The following is a 22,479-nucleotide window of genomic DNA, read 5'->3' on the forward strand; positions in this document are numbered from 1 at the left end:
CTAGTTGAGTGAAGGCTTCTCCTGAGAAGGTGTGTATATGTGACAGAAAAATAATTGACAAAATGTAAATATTTGATTTTTCCAGAATAAATACATACTTTTGAACAGAATACTGAACTTCACTTCTCTATCACTTTTAGGACAATCCAAAGCATTTGGAACAGTTTTTTTTCTCAAAGTATGTTAGGAAACTTAAAAAACTTTTTTTATATATATATTATAGGGCCATCTGTTTTACAAAGCTTATGCTTGTAGTCTCCCTGTTTGCCTATATGTGCATATGTACACAAGCAACATTTCCACTGGGACAGTGCCATGGTATGTGGGAGAAATGAGGCAGAGCCACATTTTGCACTATCAGCCTATAAAAGATATCATGGTGGTACAGTGGTTAGAATGCAGTATTGCAGGCGAACTCTGCTCACACTGCCAGGAGTTTGATTGCTTCGATCCTGAGCAGCTGACTCAGCCTTCCATCCTTCCGAGGTCAGTAAAATGAGGACTCAAATTGTTGGGGGTAATATGCTTAGAGCGGGCTGTAAAGCACTGTGAAGCAGTATATAAGTCTAAGTGCTATTGCTATTGCTATCATAATCCACAAAAGAAGAGCGAGCGTGAAAGAGTTTCAAAGGTACACAACATATTTTTCCGGAGAGTAAAAGGAAAGGAGGGGAGAAATACTTTCAATCTTGTAAGATTTTACTGTGTAAGCTCAGAATAGAACTAGTACACCTGGTTGTGCTTCTTCTCTGGACTGCCTTTCAGGTTGCCAGCAAATGCATGTGGAGACAAGGACGGTTTTCAAAGGAGATACACTAACCTTGTAAAGCAGCGATCCCCGACCTTTTCAGCACCAGGGACCGGTTATGTGGAAAACAATTTATCCATGAACCAGGGGTCCCGTGGTTTCACATGCTACCTAGATCCTGCGCGTGCACAGAAGAAGCTTTGCTCGCTTGCGCAGCCCAGTTCCTAACAAGGAGGTTGGGGACTCTTGTTGTAAAGGACAGGGCTGTTTTAAGATTTTTGAAGAGATGCCTTGTTCACACTAACTTAATTTGCAAAACCGCCCTTTCAAATGCTATGCACGCTGCTATCATGTGCGGCAAAAAACATTCTTAGAAATAATGTGCTTAAATGTTGATCTTCTGCTAACTTCCCATTTAGTTTTTGATTAAGAATAATCGATAAGGATAATGTTCCACTGCTGCCACATTAAAGATGACAATTTGGCAGTAATTTTTGTATAGACTCTGGGGAGATCATGAGGCCTGGAGGCTTAAATTGCACATCTTTGTACTACATGAAAAAAAAGATTAATGCTCTTGTTCATTCAACAAGGAGAAATGCCCCTCTATTATTTGCACTGATGATGAAAAGATCCAGAGTACTCAGCTTTTGTCCATCTCACTATATCCCTAGATAATCTTCGACCAAACAATATATCTCAATAGTGACACAATCTTATATTAGAATCCTGTGGAACAATGGAATCACAATTCAGGGTATTGTGAAAATATATGAAGTATCTGGGAAGGGTAAACAGAAACTACAATGCAGTGGCAATATTTTGAGGATAAGCATCCTTTTGTGAATAATCCAACCACAACTTTGTTGTTTTAATTGTGAGTCTTAGAGATGCAGAATTTATCATCAGGCTATAATGGACAAATTAAATAAAGCAGTTCTATTTGCAATTCTTAAATGTATACTTCTTAATTCTGATTAAGTCACAGACTTAGTTTTAGAATAATAATATCTTAGAACTAGTAGATTCAAGTAACAAAGCAAGCAAAATAATTCTTGTATTATTCAGTGTCTTATCTCCATTCATAAAACACTTGTTTGTTCACTGGTCAATAGAAAGATCACTTAATTTGTATTAAGACCAATTATATTCTCTTAATTTTATTTAAGCTGCTGTGAGGTTTAGATACTGATTATAAGAAAGGACTAGATTGTGAAGGATTGATTTACAAGTCATTTTCAAGATGCAAGTCACAATGGTTTATCTGCTTTTTCTCTTCTCACAGGTAGTCAAACAGGCTACAATTAAAATCAAATTTAACCTCTTCTTCAGTCATTCTTCATATTCATACTGATGTAAAGCTTTAGGAACTGAAGAAATAAAATAGCACCATTGGCAGCTATATGTTATATCTTTACTGTAATATGTAGTTAAAAAGGAGAATCTCTAAGGAACATATTTTGTATTGGTTTATCTATGTTTAGTATTATCTATCCCAGTTGCAGGTCTGCAATTTTAGAATATTTCAGCTTTGGCCTTACTAAATGAAAACAGTAATTCATTAAGGCTGAACAGCCAAAAGTACCCTAAGTTTGATTTACATAGACCAGGGGTCTTCAAACTTGACCCTTTTATGTCTTGTAGACCTCAACTCACAGAATTCCTCAGCCAGACTGTATTCTCACCTTCATTCTTCATGGTTTCTCCCCTAGTCATACATGAAAATGAATGACTCTAAGGATATATTCTTTGCAAATGACCTCTAGGATTTAGCCAAAATTAGAGGTGGCAAGTACTATATTTCTCCCAAATAAGGTAACTAGATGTACCAAATAATTATTTTGACATTCATAAATGGGGGAAAAACTAAAATTTCTCTCTTTGACAGGAAACCAGGCAAAATGAATATGCTTTTATAGAATTAAAATGTATAAAATCGTAGAGAGAAACTGCACAGTATAACATTTGTAGTACTTTATGCCGCTAAGATTATTCTGCTTAAATCATGAATCGCCTGGGCCAATTTTTCAGAGGAGAAAAGTAATGATGTTGCAAATGAAACAAGCCACCTCTATATAAACATTTTTGCAACCTTACTTGTGCTAAGACTAACTGTAGACTTAATTGATATTTTTACCAAGAAATTATACTTCCGATGTTTGTAGATTGCAATAATAATAATAATAATAATAATAATAATAATAATAATAATAATAATAATAATAATAATAATAATAATAATGGTGTTGTTTTCAACTGTTCAAACCCTGGCTTAAGGAATTCCATCAAAGCAAAGCTCTTTTTCCAATGCAGTCTGTCTACTGATTAATAGCTCTTACTATTACAAAGTGTTTCAGTATTTTATGAAAATCTGCTTTTATACAATTTCCATTCTAGTTCCCCCTCCAAAACAATAGCAAATAGCTCTGCTGTGTCTTCTACATGAGACCCTTTCAGATATTGGACTATTGCTATCATATCTCCCCTTAATATTTTTACTCCAGCTATCTCTGTTATTCATCTTGATTGCCTTCTCCCGATGCACTCATTTGTCAGTCTGTTTTAAAATATGATGCTTGAAGTTGAACATGATATTGTAATGCTCATAAAATGGAAGTTTTTTTATTTCATGTGACTTTGATCCTATGTTTTATATTAGCTTTTCTAGCAACTATATTATCAAATAATACATCTAGATCTTCTTTAAATGTACTGCTGTAAACTAGCCTCACCCCATCTTATATTTTTGACTTTAGTTTCTTGGACTTAAAGCAAGACTTTGAATATAACCATTCCAGCCTGTCAAGATATTTGTGAATCTTGATTTTATCTGCAGTTGTGTTAATTTTCTTAGCTTCAGATTTTATCTGCAGTCCCTTTATCTCTTTATTCAAGTCGTTTTTAGAATGTTAAATAGCCCATACCTACATGGAGTCATTGGCATGGAAATAGTAACTATGACTGCTTAAGTTGGTACTGACCCCCCTAACAATAGTTTTAAGCTGCCCAGTGAAGCCTTGCACAAGGTGGGCTACAAACAAAATTAATAAAACAAACAAACAAATAAATAGTAGCCATAGCTCTAACCCACATTTTTCCATCTTGTAAAGCAGGGTTACCCTGTACAAATTTGTTCAATAGTTTATTAAAATCAGGTTATTCCATTTCCATAGCATTCCTATTATCTAGTGCAGAGGTCCCCAACCTTTTTGACACCAGGGACCGGTTCCGTGGAGAGAGGTTTTTCTGCAGACCAGAGAGTGCATGGTTTTGTGTGCTGCCTGCATCCCACGGATGGGGCTTTGCTTGTTTGTGCGGCCCGGTTGCTGGCATGCCACAGCCCAATACTGGTCCACAGACTGGGGTTGGGGACCCCTGATCTAGTGCTTCAAGGGATAATCTAGGGGCATAATTTGATCTTGACATATCCATGCACTATTCCAATTATATATTAATCATTTTCTAAATACTCTCAGGCAGGCCTTTTAATAAGAATGTTACTCTCCTTCTTGAAAATGGAGAAATGTATATTTTTACTTTCTTGGATTACAGATACTTTCTGAAGACTCTGTAAATCTAGGGCTGGCTTTACTATTAGGCAGAATGAAACAGCTAATTCTAGCAACTGACATGTGAGGGTGGGGTGCAGAATCGTAAGCTCTGCATTTCTTTTGGTTTCCCTGCTCCTTTAACTTACCTGGCTATGCCCATACAAAGTAGAGGGCACCATCAATGTCTTAAGCATGGAAGGATAACCTGCCAGTAGAGTTCCATTTGTAGAATAAACAGAGTCTCCTTAACTTGTGTCCTAGATAGCAAAGCCCCTTGACATTACCTTGTATGCCTCAGCCCATATCCCTGCTGGGTTAGGATCCCATCTGTTCCAAACTGCTAGTTCTTAGTTAAAGAAAACAGAATACAGCAGAGCTTGCCTTATGAGAAACTGTTTAATGATTTTCATGTAGCAATGATTTCAGACCAATAATAAATCTAAGATTATACAAACAGAGATATACAATTGCCCAATTAAGAAGACATGCTCACATTTAGCAAAATCATGTATGCATGAGAATTAGATTGTACCTACTGGTCCTGCCTTCACCCTGTAAACATTTTGAGTACAAGAAAGGTCTATGGTCAGATTTAGACAAATATAAAGCATGCAAGACCAGGGATTCTGAATTCATTTTTTCATGGTTTTTTTAGGCTATGTAAATTCATCAGGTAAACTGGGTCTTATGTCCATAGGATTTAGATCCTCTCCTCTTATAAGATATATAATTCTAATTTTGCCCATTGTATGATGATTTAAAAGAGGGAAACCTTGCTATATATTTTTCTTGATATCTGGAAAATTCATAAGTGCCCCCTGATTTGATGGACAAACCCAGTTTCTCTGTAGAATGTTGACATTTTGACAGATCAATAGCTTAGTTGTCAAATACCACATAAGGAGTATTAAAAGAAATTATTTGGAAAAATTTGGGAAAATAGTAGGGCGCCACCTACCATAGCATGTTTTCTTATCAGACAAGAGAATAAAACCCTTTGGACATGTGCAGTAATAGGATCCAGGGATATTCACACAGCCCAAAGTACAGCCATGATTCCATAATGCGCATTCATTGAGATCTGATGAATTTAAAGACACATAAGCAATTATGGTTACATGCTTGTGAGTTCTTAAGAGCAGCAAGCTATTATAACAGTAATTAATATAATAATGTAATTTAGATATCTTATGAAGCTATATTACAGAAATATTCTTTAATGTGAAGACAAAAAAACAGATCAAGGTGTACTTAAATCAATGTATCTGGATAGATTGAAGAAAATTCACTTTAGTTATTGGCATCATATAATGCTTATATCCTGCAAAGATCAATGACAGCAATTCAGAATGGAAATGCTTTTTTAAGTAATGGACTGGGCTTTCATTTTAGTTTCGGATTGCTGATTATTCATGCCCATTGGCAAAACAAAAAAAGGCTTAGTTAATAATCAGATTTGAGTCAAACAGATTTCAAATACAGATTTGTATGTTTTCAATTATTCTGTCTTGATTCCAAATAATCAATAAAATATCAAGTTAAAAGCTATCCCAATCCAGAGTAATTACAGTAGACAAATTTGCTACATATTACACTCCTTGTAATATGTACTTATTTCTGGATAATCAGTCATGCTAGTCCAAGGGAAAAGAGTATATATAGGTCAGGGTTGAACTTTGTCTTGAAAATTCAATAAATGCTCCTTAGTCTCACACACGTGGAGAGAATCAATCTTAATTTCAACAGGAAAATTGTGAGCCTCCTAGACCAAGCTAGATCGAAAAAAGCTAGGGAATGTCTAGAAGATTGGCATTCAGACAAATAGCCATCAATAGACACATTGAAATAAACCATATTTACACATCATTCACAAGCTAAGAGGGAAACAAAAAGGCTAGAACACATCCTCGCCAGCATCCAACCCTCAGATAGACAGAAATTAATATCAGGCAATCTATCAAGCAGAAACAATATACTAACTAAGGAATTCCAAGGACAAAACCACACCCCTACCAAAACTGACAAAGCCAGCTACTGTATACAAACAGGGAGAAAATCCCACACTCACTCACACTGCTGACATTACTGAGTCAGGTTATGAAATGTCTGCCAAGCTCAGAGAACACAAAGAACTCCACAATTATGCTACTTTATGCTACAATAACCTTCCATCATCTGGATAGGATCACAGCATACCCACAGGGCTGTTCCTTCTGTAAATGAATGGTAATCCATTTTACTGCATCCTGCAATGAAGCTGGCAAGTATTAACCCAAATCTGAGTAAAGCAAACATTTAACCATTAAAACTACTTCTGTGCTGTACATGAAAACTGCCTTAATTTCCTTGTCACAACCATGTTCAATTGTGCGTTTTTATTTCTAGCACGTCATGATTTGCCTCCACAGAACATAGAATTTGCATGATTTTATCCTGAAATTTCCCTCGCTGTAAGGCCTCATTGTAAATCTAATTTGGACGGTTAATTAGTCTGGTTGGATAAACTGAATAAAGCAGATGCAAAGACTAAAGAGTTCATCTGGACTGGGAAACTTAAGCTCCTTATGAAGCTGCTTTATAAAGAAAAAAAACAAAAGAAGCTTGAGACCAGGACAACATGACCTTCATATTTCTCTTTTTCAGTCGGTTTTGCTGGAAAGAGAATGAATGGATTGCACTCAACAAATCGTATGCTTTAAAAGTTAACGCATTATCAAGGAAAAAATACCCGCAGAAAATGATTACATCTCATCATTATATTGTACAATATATATGGAATTCAAGGAAAGAGTTGGGAAAACAGATAAAGAGATCAGCTGAGTCACAGTTTGGGGAAAATCAGCAGTTGGGTAATAACTCAGCAGTAACTAACATGGAAATGGTAATTCCAATTGGGAAAGTGGCAATTTGGAGGTAGCTAATGGAATAGATAACACCCCACTTCTTTCCTGTGTACGTTTGCTTCCTCTCTCTCCATCCTGCTTAGTGTTATTTTAATTGAATTTTAAATTTATGATCTTTTTATTTTTTTATTGTTTTATATTGCATTTTAATTGAATGTCTGTAAAGCTGTCTAGAGTTGCCTTTGGAGAGAAGGAAGGAAGGAAGGAAGGAAGGAAGGAAGGAAGGAAGGAAGGAAGGAAGGAAGGAAGGAAGGAAGGAAGGAAGGAAGATAGGAAGGAAGGAAGGAAGGAAGGAAGGAAGGAAGGAAGGAAGGAAGGAAGGAAGGAAGGAAGGAAGAGAATTTGAGGGACAAACTGAGATATGCTGGAAATCGTGGGTGCTCCATCACTGGAAATTTTTAAGAAGAGACTGGACCATCACCTGTCTGAAATGGTATAGGTTCTCCTACTTGAGCAGGGGGCTGGACTAGAAGACCTCCAAGGTCCCTTCCAACTCCTATTCTATTCTATTCTATTCTATTCTATTCTATTCTATTCTATTCTATTCTATTCTATTCTATTCTATTCTATTTTAAATTTTATAAACCTGAGTCTTAAATTTCTATTAGCATATAAGGAGAAAATGTCAGCAAGCATGTGCACATATCAGGGAAATAAAATTTATACAGCTTTTAGTCAGACAGATGCACATATTACTTACTCAGGAGCTCTGCCTTTTCACTGCTTGTCTTTATGATGTTATTTCAGTAGTGGGTGTCTACCCTGGCCCACAGATACGAAATATACACTGAAATGCTTCTTTTTACTAACAACCCCCATCTGAGGTAAGATTAAGCTGCGAGTTACTTGACTTCTAAGCTTAAATCATGGCTTGCATTATCCTCCAGAACAGATTGTCTCATCAAACCAGTCAGTCCTAGAGGAGATCAACCCTGACTGCTCTTTAGAAGGCCAGATCCTGAAGCTAAAACTCAAATAATTTGGCCACCTAATGAGAAGGAAGGACTCACTGGAGAAGAGCCTAATGCTGGGAAAGATTGAGGGCAAGAGAAGGAGACGACAGAGAATGAGGTGGCTGGATGGAGTCACTGAAGCAGTAGGCATCAGCCTAGATGGACTCCAGAAGATGGTAGAGGACAGGAAGGCCTGGAGGAACGTTGTCCATGGGGTCGCGATGGGTTGGACGTGACTTTGCGACTAACAACAAAAACAACCCACAATATCTTAAATTTCTTTGCATTTGTCTTAACAAAACCCTGTGATTTTCTCATTTATATCTCTTTTGCAGGTGATAGCACTGGATGCCAGATTAAATTATCTACTAAAATAGGTTTTACATGGACTAACCTTGAAAATTCTTCCGAAATTTCAATTGGTGTAAAGTAAGCAATTTGAACTTCAAATTGAAGCAATTTTAATTTCAGACTAAGGAGACCATCTGATGCTAGTAGTGTAGACTCTACACTGATTGCTATTATATTCTTAATAGCCAGCTTTAAATCTATAAAGGTTTCAGGACTTAAAAGGTGGTTTTTCATTTTATAAACCTGTCAAGTTGTTAAGATCTACTAGTGTCAAGCCCCAAACCAAGAATGATATGGAGAAATTCTTCCAAGCTGAATTCTTTATTGTTTCCACAGCTATAGGCAAAATCTTGCTAGATTGAGCACTCTACTATCTGCATCTGCAATATACTTGTGAACTATTAGGGAGGGGCTGTTTCACCCTCTTTTCCTAGCACATGATATCTGGGATAAATTGCACCTTATTCCTCTGGAATGTGGCCCCTCCCTCCTGGGGATCCACCTCTTCAATACATTTCATCACAGCAGAAGAGTCCTTTCTTGAAGTCCACAAGTCATAAAAGGGCCAAGTTTGAAGACCCCCTGCTCTAAATGGACATACATTCAGAGCTTAGCACTCCACCCCACATCTCTTTTACCAGGTTTTTAATTGTTAGTTTATTTTCATATTAACTTGCTACCCGATATAAATGTCTTTCTAATGTTTTACAGTGGTACCTTGGTACTTGGCATTAATTCATTCTGGAGTTAGGACGGGTACTAAAAAGGATGAGTTCAAACCATATGATTTACTATGCAACCCTTTGTTTTTGCTGGGAAGAACTTTCTTTCTGTCTGTTTTCCTATGTCAGTGATCTTCCCAGCATGGACGATTTCCTGTCCACCCTCTATGGCCATCCCCCTCCTTTTGCAGCAACCTTCCCAGCATGGCTGACTTCCTGTCTGTTCCCCACAGCCATCCCCCTCTTCCTATAGCAGCATGTTGAGTACTAAACAAAGGCCAAGTAATGGGACAACATTCAAATGCCAAAATGTGTGGAGAACCAAATTGTGAAGCAGTTGAGTTGAGTACTGTGGTACCACTGTATATTCTTCTTGTTTTGAAATTTTGTTAGATAAAAATAAGCAATAATTATATTTTCTATAAGAAGCATTTTTAGGCTGTATTATGGAGCAAATGTTTTCTTTATTGGGATAAGTAAAGTTACCAAGTCCTTTAGAATCCATCCTTTTGCCAATCTGTTTTGCTGGGTGCACCACCAATATCTCAGTAGGTTGAGGAAATGGTTTCTTCAAGTTAATTACAACAATATCCTTTCCAGTGTATTTATTGGCTCTCCGATTAGTTCCAGTCCTTGAGTCAGAATAGTATATATGGTCACCAAAGATAAATATGTCATAAGCTTTATTTCTGCAGTGAAATAAAACAAGTAGTTGCATCAGTTTATTAAGTTGCTCGTGCACAAGATAAGGAAAATACATTATCAGTATAGCAAGGTAGTTTAGCATCTAGAAATATTTGTATAATATTTCATTGGAATCAGTGGAATTTTACAAGTAACCTTTTCCATTTAATTCAAAGTAGCAAAAATGGCGCTAATTTTCTCATATTTAGAAATAGGGTCTTTTAGTTAACTTTGAATAATTTGCATTTTTGCAAAGGAACCTTTTTCCCCCCCTCCTTCTGGTTTTACATAATACTTAAATTTGACCCTCTTTGGAGGACATACAATAAATGTGTCACATAAACAGTTAAACCAGTCACAGGGTTTACAAGGAATTAGTTTTAGTTCATCTTATTCCAAGGGATTTTTAGAGCTAAGCTTTCCCTGGTCATCATGTTGTTTGAATAGAAAGATTTACTCTGTTCTGTCAGATGGAAACAAAGTTCTACCGTGGTCATGCAAGCATAGGACGGCTTTAGGAATTCTGTATCTCCATTGATTTTCCACATATGTCTCTCTGTCACAATGGAAAGTGTAGAATATGACAAGGAAGTGATCTGCTCCTCCAAACCATCTGTAATACCTGAACCACCATGGATTTTTTTAAGAAATGCAGAAAATGACAGAAGTCTTCGGGGTGGTAACCCATTTGATGAAGTCATCAGTGACCGTATACTCCTAGTTCACAGAGATTTATGTTTTTACTCTTGAGCTGTTATCTTGGTCAAGGATATTATACAAATATCGACAATTCTCAAACAAAATTCTTCTTATCTAATACCTTGTGCTTCTTATCTAAAGTACAATACGTTGGGATAATAACTTTCCTCTTTATCATTTCATTGTTTCATAAAACCCTTTTTAACAGTACAATCAAATTCCTTTTTCCTGAACCATTGATTTTAATTCCATCTCATGAACCATAAAAGATCATGTTAATGTTAAAACTTAACACAAACATGTTAACAATTTCTGTTTGGAAGCTTGGACGTGTTGTGACAAATGTTAAGAGCTGGGCTCCTTTCCAGAAAATTAATCAACATGACTGCCAGATTTCTTACAATAAGAAGTCCTCGACTTATGATCACAACTGGGGACAGAATTTTTGTTGCTAAGCAAGGTGGTTTCCCATTATTGTAAGTGAATCACTGAAGTTATTAAGTGAATCATATGGTCATTAAGCAAATCCAGCTTCCTCCATTAACTTTGCTTATCTGGAAAGGTCGCAAATGGCAATCACTTGGGATGTTGCAGCATGTCAGTTGACAGGTGCCTGGTTTTTTATCATGTGACTATGGGGATGTTGCGCCAGTCATATGTAGGAGGACCTGTTGTAAGTCCCTTTTTTTCAGTGCTGTTGTAACTTTGAACATTCCCAAAAGGAATCGTTGTAAGCTAAGGACTACTTGTTCTCCCATGCATACAGAACTGCAAAAAAAAAAACTTCAGATGAACAATGAAAGCAGCTACATTATCAAGGATGGTTACTTATCCACCTCAGTAGAAGTCTGCACCCATAGACAGATCAGCTATAGCTGATGGGTGCAGGGTTTTTTTAATTGCCATTTTATATCCATAAACATACCGTCCCATTTGTCTGTATAGCTTGATAAAATGACCATTGTAATCACAGGTTCCAAAATATGAAATTTCATTAATGGTATCGTGCTGTATCCAGAACAGCTTCACACTGATAAAGTCCAGGGAAATGGTTTTGATTTTTTCTGTGCTCCTTAGAACTTTCCAGATTTTATTTCCACCTAGATCTGCTCGATAGATGCTATCAAAAATCCCTTCAGTAGACCAAAATAAAAACCTGCCAATAAGAACAATTATCGTTATCATTATTTCAAAAATTATAAAAGCAACTGTAAAGGTCACATATTCTTTTATTAATGAATTTGTTATCTAGTATTCTTTATGTTGTTTTCATCCCATTGTTTAATTATTAAAAGTAGTTATGCATCATTTCTTATTGTCAGCATACAAGTGGTTTACAATACCTGCAATATGCAGAAATGTTTTTGTCAATGCAGAAACAGATATAAAAGCAGATTATGATTTGTTTAAACTAGGCATTTATTTACTAAGCTGAACATATAAGGCAAAATGGGAAATAATAGACTCATTTGCCCATCATAGTCTCCAGTCCATTTCTGCATACCATTTAACTTTGAGATTTGCTTCTGCAGTAACTAAAAGTGGAAATACCTTTGACTTGGGTCAACTTCAATACTTGTAGGATTGTGGTTGTTCTTTATAAGGATTCGGGAATGGTTTCCATCCAAGTTGATTGCTTCAATAGCTCCTTGGGAGTGAGCCAAATAAATGTCTCGATTTATCCAATCTACTGCCAATCCAGTAATATCCTTTTTTATGGAGCAGATGGTCTATTACACATGCACATTCACACACAAAAGTTAAATAGAAGAAGAAAAATAAATCCAAATCTACATAAGCTATCACTCCTGAAATGCATACTTTTTGTATTTTCATAAATCTTTTTATGCTCTGAGCAAACAACCCCTTGGTGGTAGGGTAAGAAAAATTCAAGAACACATGTGGCCTTTTCATCTTTCAACTTTCTTCAGTCCTTCTCTCCCATTGGACCAAATTTCCTGCCACACATTCCTGTTGTGAATATTTATTTAGAGAGCCCAAGGGCTCAGAATCAGATGAATGCAAAACTTCCTTGTTTCAGCCACTAAATGTCTTCAGAATGTATAGTTTTGTCACTGCTGTGAGTGAAATGACACTGTTGAAAATTTCCATGGCCACCAGAAGACTTGAAAAGATGAGCTACACTTTCTCATGGATCTCTTTCTCTTTCTCCTTTATCTGATCGGAGTCTTGGGACACCATCCATGTATCACAGGATTGCAATTTAAAGAAGAGATGACAACTGGAAAACCTGAGTGTCTATTATATGCAAAATATAGGTTATACTGTATTCTATATAGGGCATCATATGCAGTAAAGGCATGGTAACATGTACTTCTAATATTAGATCATGAGTTTCAAAGATTTCAGGCCACAGACTATATTGATATTTTTTTAAACCCCAGAACTCCTTATGAAGAGGCAAAATTCTAGTGTGCCATTTTTCAACACCAGCAAATTTTAAATGTGTGGACCAACTCCCATGTTGCTGGGAAATTCTTGGAACTGAAGTCCACACATTTTTAGTTTGCTGAGAGTGAAAAACTCTGCTTGGTACAAAAGAAATTGTCAAATTTGAGTGACCATTTTCATTTGTTTGTTTGACCTTGATCATTCACAAAAGTTCTACCAAGCTCTGAATAAGTTTGCAAAAAACAATAAAGTCACAGGTTTACTTCTTCTTTCCTCAAATACAATACAGTACAGAGAAATTATGAGAAAGATCTGCCATCTAAATTGCATTAACTTCATCAGCCCCAAAGACAAACTATGGCATGTGATGTCACTGCTTTTCTAAGAAGAAACAGAGATACCCTTTTGGTAAAAATGTCTCTTCTTATTTACAATCAGGAAGAATTTTAAAAATTATTATTTTATTACCTCTTGATCTGAACCATCCAAATGTACACGTTGAAGGAGACATTTTTCTTTATCCACCCAATAAAGATATTTTGTTTCATAATGGTAATCAATTAATACTGATAAACCAACATCAGCTACCAGTGTTTGGTGATTGGTTCCTTCTACATCTATTCTATAGATCGCACTTCCCTGGCTGAAAACCAGAAATGGTACAGGATCTAAGGAGAAAAAAATGAAAAAATGCCTGAGGTCCAAAGCAAACTTTTTATTCTACTGTTTTCTGCATTATTCCTTCAAGTTCAACATTTAATGTATCCTTCAAAAATATGAAATATGAAATCCAATTCAAAACTTTGGTGTGGTTAGAAACCAGAAGAGTGTAAAGTTGTTATTGTGGGAAAAATAAGAGAATACAGGAATATTGGTATGTTTGCCACCTCCAGTTATATATAAAAAGGCAGAATAAAAATCCATTAAAAAGATACAAAAATGTATGTATTATAAAAGAAAATGGACATCATTAAGGCAAAACATTTTATATTTATTACCCATAACTCATGTCTTTATTTAAAACAGCTTTACTTAGAAGTTTAGCTACAATTTTATATACATCTCTCAGGGAATTAAGTCCATAGGCACCAGGGGTTTTTGACTAGCAGTAAACATGTAAAACAGGATTGTCCAACTTTAAGACATAGACTTCAACTATCAGAATTCCCAAACCAGCTTAAGGTATCCTGGGGTTGAAATCCACAAATCTTAAAGCTGCCAAGGTTGGATGCCCCCGATTTAAAGGGTTCTGTCCTGTATCTTGGAAAGCAATGCTACAGTACAGAATTATGATAATTCATTTAATGACCAGCCTAAGTTATGACAGCATTGAAAAAAGTGGTTTATGACTAGTCCTCACACTTATGATTGTCACATGACAGTGTGCAGTCACATGATCAGTTCTGAGTGCTTGGCAACCAGCATGAATTCATAACAGTAGCCACATGCAGGAGGCTTCTGAAAATCAAAATCAATGGGGGAAGCGAATTTGCTTAACAACCATGCCAAAATAATAATAATAATAATAATAATAATAATAATAATAATAATAATAATAATAATAATAATAATAATAATAATAATAATAAAAATAATGAGGCATAATTCACCTAATAACCTCATTACTTAATGGCAAAAGTTCCAACCCCAATTATAATTGTGAGTTAAGAATTATTTGTACAACCCCACATCTGCTATCTGAGGCAGGAATCACTAATTATGGTGTTTTTAATTACACTCAAATAACTATATTTTCATGAGCTATTGGTCCACTCTGTGTATGAAATGAATCAATATGAAGTTGTGATGACTATCTAGACATGGAGCTTACAATCATCTGACAGTGTGTTAACAATGGGGAAGTGGAGAGAAACCCTGAGGGCCTGTCATTTTTCCAAGGGTTTCTTTCTATCCAACTTGATCCAACTGAGGGGGCCTGCTACAGATCCTGTCAGCCAAAGACTATCAAACTAGAAGGTGGCCTTTTTCTGCTGTAGTCCCTGCCTTCTGGAATATTCTCCCTTCGGAGACTAGAATGGACCCAACTGTTGACCTTTTACAAGGTTTTAAAAACTTGGGTAGGTACCTGGGCCTAGGTCTTGCAATGTGTTAAAGGCCTCATTTATTGGCTTTACAATTAGTTGACTAAGTATCATGGCTGTTGTTTGTTCTTATTTTTATTTTTTGATGCTTTTAAATTGTTTTATAATTTTAGAATTGTAAGCCGACCAGAGAGACTTGGTTGAGTTGGGCAGCTATAGGAAGGAAGGAAGGAAGGAAGGAAGGAAGGAAGGAAGGAAGGAAGGAAGGAAGGAAGGAAGGAAGGAAGGAAAAGAAAGAAAGAAAGAAAGAGAGAGAGAGAGAGAGAGAGAGAGAGAAAGAGAAAGAAAGAAAGAAAGAAAGAAAGAAAGAAAGAAAGAAAGAAAGAAAGAAAGAAAGAAAGAAAGAAAGAAAGAAAGAAAGAAAGAAAGAAAGAAAGAATGCCTGCTTATTAGGGCTTTCATACACCCCCCAAGCGGCATTATTACAAAGTCAGCTTATTGCCCCCAACAATCTGGGTCCTCATTTTACCTACCTCGGAAGGATGGAAGGCTGAGTCAACCTTGAGCCTGGTGGGATGCGAACCTGCACTAATTGCAGGCAGCTGGTGTTACTTAAGGAGGCATTAGCCCACTGCTCCACCAAGGCTCTTACAGCAAGCTAGCTATTTAGTTTAAGAGCTAACTCAATTTTTCTGCAATTACCTGTGTTTCATACCCATGAATTTTAAAATCTACTGTATAATTATCCCCTTAATGTTTATTTCCTCATTTATAAGTTATATAAGTAAAAGTGAATCCAAGATTTGAATTGGAATGCTCTTTGGCTAAATGCAAGATACAATTGAGTCATTTATATGCAAAGTTTCACACATTCAAAGAATGCTGAGAGAGAAGCAGCACTGCATATTCACTGGTGCCAATATGTATCCTAGACAGACACATTCATGTCAAGAGGTCTGCCTGGTTTCCATGTGAAAAGGTGTCTACATGCTCTCTTCTACAGAAGACGCTTTTAAAATACTTTTTTTTTTAAAAAAAGAAGAACAATATACAAAGAACAAAAAGCAAAGAAAGACAGTGGGGAAAAAATAAAACCAGGGATCAGTAATATATTTAGAGAGTGAATTCAGTGTAACTAGCCAAATAAAAGAGAAAATTATTCTGATTTCCCTGGGAAAGTATTTCCACAGTTTGGGTGGAAAAAAACATACAAAATATCACCAGCTTCTTATTTCAGATGAAGGATGAAAACCTGGGGTGGGAGGGAGTCAGTGTTTCTCTTCACATGACAGACTGGTCAAAAACAACAAAATAATCTTACCGCTTACATGACAAGATCTCCTGTCATCACCCAAAGAATAGCCGGGCATACAGGAGCAGATAAAGGATCCAGGGACATTGAGACAATTTTGGCTACAAATCTGAATCCCGCTTTCCAGACATTCATCTATATCTGAAAAATAGCAATACGTAGGTCAGAATAGAAATAGGAAGCTTACAAATGTTTGTATACATATCAGATAATGATATCAGTGCCTTAATTAGTGAAATTAGTGACAATGCATTTCAATCCCTCTAGTTAAAACAGCATTGGTGACTGTGTAAGTCTAAATAATACTCAGATGTTTTTCCAGAACCAAGCTTGCAATATCCATTTTTTTTATGAAAGTGCCCTGATCCAGCAAGACAGCTTTGGCCATATTTATAATGGAGCGGGCATTCTATTTATATTGCGTTGCATCTGTCATTTAATACTTTCCAGTTAACCAAAGTGAAGAGAGTTCATTGCTTAAATGCCTATGCATTTGACATATTATTCCAATACTTCATAATGCATCTCTAAAAAATCACTTCACGGTGATGCATATTGTATGATCAGATGATCAGAAGGATTACTGCATGGGTACTTGGGTACTTGGCCTATTTCCCCACCTTTCCCAATTCATTCTCCAACATGACAGCTTCCTGAAAGATGTGCCCCAAAGATGTGCTTTGATGTCATCTCTGTCCGGAAAACACTGCACAAAGTTAACATCTGGAAGGCAGCAGGCCCAGGTAATATCCCTGGGCGGCTTCTTAGGGAATGTACAGATGAGCTGGCTTGTGTTCTCACAGATATTTTCAATCTTTCACTGCAGTAGACAGTGGTCCCATTGTGTTTTAAGATGGCCATTATTTTGCCAGTGCCAAAAAAGTCCAGAATTATGGGTCTCAATGATTACTGTCTGGTTGCACTGGCATCCAGCATTATGAAATGCTTTGAGAAGCTGATAGACATTATTGTGACTAGCCTTCTGCCAGCATTTGACCTTCTTCAGTTTGCTTACCAACCAAATTGCTCTACAGAAGATGCTATTTCTTCTGTTCTCCATCTGAGCTTGGAGCATTTAGAGCAGACATGTCACAGAGAAGGCCCTCCCCCTGGGTGTTATCCGCTGGCAATCTTTTACTGGCGGCACCCTGAGAAGGCCCTCCCTGTGGGAGCGCACAGGATGAAGGGAACCTGATGCTGGCAGCAGGTGTTCCCTCAGATATCCCGGACCCAAGCCATTTAGGGCTTTATAGGTCATCACCAGCACCTTGAATCTCACCCGGAGGGCAACCAGAAGCCAATGCAGCTCGCGGAGTAGAGGTGTTACATGGGAGTATCGGGAAACCCCCATCACAACTCATGCGGCTGCATTCTGCACCAGCTGAAGCCTCCAAGTGGTCCTCAAGGGCAGCCCCATGTAGAGAGCGTTGCAGTAGTCTAAACGGGAGGTCACGAGCGCATGAGTGACTGTGAGTAGAGCATCTCAGTCCAGGTAGGGTCGCAACTGGTGCACCAGGCGAACCTGGGCAAAAGCCCCCCTGGTCACAGCTCCTATGTGATCTTCAAAACTGAGCCATGAATCCAGGAGGATGCCCAAGTTGTGAGCCCTATCAACGGGGGGTAACACCTCACCCCCCCATCATTAAAGATGGAGTAGTCTGGTTAACCCGAGATGCCAGTATGCACAGCCACTCAGTCTTCGCAGGATTGAGATGAAATCTGTTTCTCCCCATCCAGACCCGGACCGCCTCCAGGCAACAGGACATCACAGCGAGGGCATCACTGGGTTGGTTCGGGGTGGAGAAAAAAAGTTGGGTATCATCAGCATACTGATGATACCCCACCCCGAAACCACGAATGATCTCGCCCAGCGGCTTCATATAGATGTTGAACAGGAGGGGAGAGAGAACCGACCTCTGAGGAACTCCACAAACGAGAGGCCTTGGGGCAGACCTCTGCCCTCCTGTCAACACCAACTGCGAGTGGCCCAAGAGATAGGAGGAGAACTACCATAAAACGGTGCCTCCCACTCCTGGTTTCTTTTGGAAACCAAGTATGAAATGCCTGACCCACTTGTTATAAACATCTACTTCAACTAGTAAGAAAAGATAGTTTTCCCATCTTTTCTTATTAGGAAGTCTGTTTCCTATTTCAGAGTTAGGCAGCTATATCTTCGAAATCATGAAATGTTAACCCAATATATTTTTAACAACTTCACATGCTCCTGCAAGATCCAATCTAGGTCGGTCACTGGGACCAGAGATTTTGTCTTCCGAGCCTTTGGACTCATCCTGGAGCCCATCCTCTCAGGGAACTTCTCTCCAGATGAATAGGTTAATGCAGAGGTCCTCAACCTTTTGGACACCAGGGACCGGTTCCATGGAGAGAGGGTTTTCCATGGACCAGAGAGTGTGTGGTTTTGTGTGCTGCCTGCGTCTTGCGGATGGGGCTTTGCTTCTTTGTGCAGCCTGGTTGCTGGCATGCTGCGGCCCGGTACTGGTCCACGGACTAGGGGTTGGGGATCCCTGTTGTTAGAGAGAAGTTCCATGAGGATGGGTTCCAGCACGTGTCTGAAAGCTCGGAAGACCAAACCTCTGGTTCCGGTGACTGACCTAGATTGGATCCTGCAACATTATCCTGGGACACGTATATTCTCCTTCATCAACTGCTTCTCTATCTACAAAAGTCTATCTACAAAAACTTGACAGGCAGTAGTGAATGAAAGCCCCAGTTTCTGCTTTGTGCTCAAATGCCTCTTTATGCCATCTCAGCAGAGACAGCCTGAAGAATGAGTCTAAGTAATGAATCACGTCTTTGCAAAGCTGGCATTAAAATTCAGAGTCCTTAGACACAAGGAACTACATTTACCAAGAATAAAAGCAAAGTTCCAGTTACAGAAAGTGAAACATTAGTATGCATGGTATGAAGGCAGGAAGACTCGCTAGGGTACTGCAAAGTGAATCACAGTCCTCTTTATAAATACAGAACTTCACAATGGGCAAAGTTTGGTGCAACTTTGAAATATACTTTTGACAAAATGGAATTTCTAGGATTCTTGGGAAAAGAAATTATCTGTGGCTCATCCTGCCTTTTTATTTTTTTTATTTGCCTATAATGATTTCTGTAGTTATCAGGGCCTCTCATTTGTGTGAGCAAAAAAAAATATTGCACAATAAAAACTTAACCTACATTATGTGAGAGTGAAATTTTGAGTGATGTGCTGGAAACTCCCTTTCCAAAACTGAGCAGAACTAGAAATAATAATAGTATCAACCACCAAACAATAACCCAATGTCTCCAGTCATCTGTATAATTTTCAAATGTAATAAACGCACTGGCTTCTCATTTTCAGCAATAAATAAAACCACAAACGTATGGTAATAATAACAAAGGAAGTTACACAAGACAACAAGTTATTAAAGACTGTAATCTCTTGAGGATTTTTTTTGCTGAAAATGGAAAAAATGAATTGGTGATTAATCTATTTGCTATTTAATAAAGTTGCACACAAGAAGAAGTTAATTATGGTGCAAGTTTAATTAGGGAGGAGAAAGGATTGTTTGTAACTGTTGCAAAAAAACCCTTATATATGTTTTCTGATTTTTTTCCTATTTTTATTTTTTAATCACGCTTCTTAATTTCTAAGCACCCACTTTTTCTTTTCTATAATCTTACTTTTATGTTTATCTTTTATCTCCGATTGCACACCAAGTCTATAGCATCTGAAATGATAATGTAATGTCACTACTGTGTAGCATCCAATGTGTAGGATTGGAGTAAATGATAAATTGTTTCCATGACTGGTGCTGACAGGGCCTTATAACTCAGGAAATTCAATGAATAATAAACAAAATGGTCATGGAAATCCAAAAATAGACAGAGAAACCAGATGGACTGATGGACACTTGGCTCTGAAAAAAGACCCAGTAACAGTGACAAATAGAACATATTGAAACCACTTTACCAATAATAATTCATTTGATGAAAATGTATTGATTTTGGGACACTTTCTGCTGAAGCAATCTAAAGAACAAGTCCCACAGGATTCATGGGATTTATTTCCAATTAAATGTGCATAAAATTGAAGCTAAATACACATTAGATGTATAGAAACCTCTTGTTTTTTTTGCCTATGATCTGTGTGATTATTGCTCCCTTAATCCTCAAGCATAATACTTAAGTAGTCTGGCCAATAATCAGGCTGGAGAGGTTATAAGAGTGTATCAAGTGGAAAAGCTGATAGGCAAGTTGCTAGCTGAATAGTTATACCAACTTCCCAAGGAAATTTGGGAATTTCCCAAACTCTGTAAGAATCAAGTCATTTTGCCAGATTATATTCCCCAGGTCAGATATGTTGGCAGAACCAACTATTCTACTATGTAATATAAACAAAAACAACAACAAAGTGTAATATAGATTAAGTCTTTGATTTTTAAACAACTACAATATAAAAATATTCAGGTACTTCAAGTCATATCAGTACCAAATACTTAGTTTCTAGCATCTTACTGAGATTATGTCAGATCTAGAGTACAAAAATCTGGACCACCACAAGAAAACAATAAAGAATTAGACTTTACTATGAGTCTAGTTTCTTCAAGAAGTAATCCTGATTTTTTTCAGATCAACAGTTACATTTATTTAAACATTTAAAATATTTTTCATTGTCACTTTTATTTTGGGGAAAAGACTACAAACACCTGCTACTATTCAGTTAGATTATTGTAACACATGCTGTGCATTTATCAAATCAAAACAGACACAATAAAATAAAATAAATAGAAATACTAATAAAAATGCAATAAGGTTCTGAGGGTATCTGAAGTTCTAATGTCACTCACCAAAGCAAGAGGAATTTTCATTCCCCATTTGGTATCCTCTGGGACAAATTCTGATCTCCTGAACTGACAGATCGATAATGCTCATTTTAAAAACAACAGGCAAAAGCGTGGAAAAGAGAAACATCATTTTTAGAAGTTTGTTGTTTTTTTTAAAAAAAGTCTGCAGTAGTACACAGCTTATTTTAACTTTGTCATACCCTGCCCCCCAAAAAAGCAGGTGTAACACTTCTTCAGGATGCACTTGTCGATAATAATCAAAGAAATCTTGTTCCAGCTTGATTGTTCATTCTTGTCTCATTTGAGAATTGAGCTGCGGCCTTAACAGTAGCTCTGAACTTGGAAGAAATTCCAGGGTGATTCTCTTCAGTCTTGTGCATCGCTTCGGCATCCTTTTTATGTAGTGGTGGGGGGGTTTCTTCTTTTTTTCTTTTGGAAACCAAGTATGAAATGCCTGACCCACTTGTTATAAATTTAATGCAGCTTAAAACCAAAAAAACATGTCCAAATTCCAGTGCTGAAACAAAGCAATGAATGAATGAGCTACTGAGATTTCTGAAGATGTTAAGTAAAATGAAGCAAAATAATTCCTAGGAAACTTTCAACATAATACCTTTCTATCAGTTCAGCTGAAGTGTTAGAATCCTCAAAACACAAATCTCTCTTTTTCCCTGATGATAGAATGACTCTCTTCTTTATACAGCTTGTCCCCTAACTGCCCTTTCTTTTCTTTTTAGTGCCACTTGAGTGAACCTTTGTTTGCAAATAGAAATGAAGCCAACAATTTGCTGAAGTGAAGCCATCCACCCTCTCAACAGCCAGCTGAGAAACTCCTTACCATAAATGCTTGATTAGGAAGGTTGTGTGCTTGTGTTTGATTTTAATCAGATTTTAAAATATCAAAGTATTTTAAGTAAGGTATTTTACTTTATGTTGGACCATCATTTAAATTTACTTTTATAGTTATTTGTCTTGTAATTCTTTTATTTCCCCCCCCCCCAGAATTGAAGCCAGTAGTTGAGAAAGAAAACGTAGGGAGGGGAGGGGAGATCAAGTATGATGATTAAGGGCTTGAAGTCAAAACCATATGAAGAATGGTTGCAAGAATTGGGTATCACCAGTCTGGAGAAAAGAAGAACTAGGGGTGACATGATAGCAGTATGCTGCCACAAAGAAGAGGGGATCAACTTATTTTCCAAAGCACCAGAAAGCAAGATGAGAAAGAATGGATAGAAACTAATCAAGGAGAGAAGCAGCCAGGACT

At 37.2% G+C, this 22,479-nt stretch overlaps 1 protein-coding gene across 1 annotated transcript in view; it reads right to left on the reverse strand.

Moving 5' to 3' along the window:
• EGF (epidermal growth factor) overlaps window positions 1-21,345 on the reverse strand; it is a gene marked incomplete at its 5' end in the record, with an annotated part of 54,210 nt that extends 32,865 nt beyond the window's left edge. The window contains 7 exons of the mRNA XM_083367091.1: window positions 5,258-5,380; window positions 9,715-9,917; window positions 11,537-11,767; window positions 12,163-12,341; window positions 13,492-13,691; window positions 16,387-16,518; window positions 21,219-21,345. Coding sequence (XP_083223217.1) covers window positions 5,258-5,380; window positions 9,715-9,917; window positions 11,537-11,767; window positions 12,163-12,341; window positions 13,492-13,691; window positions 16,387-16,518; window positions 21,219-21,345 — 1,195 coding nt within the window. The remainder of the gene's footprint in view (window positions 1-5,257; window positions 5,381-9,714; window positions 9,918-11,536; window positions 11,768-12,162; window positions 12,342-13,491; window positions 13,692-16,386; window positions 16,519-21,218) is intronic.
• Between the last annotated feature and the right edge of the window lie 1,134 nt (window positions 21,346-22,479).

The sequence above is a fragment of the Vipera ursinii genome, assembly GCF_947247035.1.
Source record: "Vipera ursinii genome assembly, chromosome: 7".
Taxonomy (NCBI): domain Eukaryota; kingdom Metazoa; phylum Chordata; class Lepidosauria; order Squamata; family Viperidae; genus Vipera; species Vipera ursinii.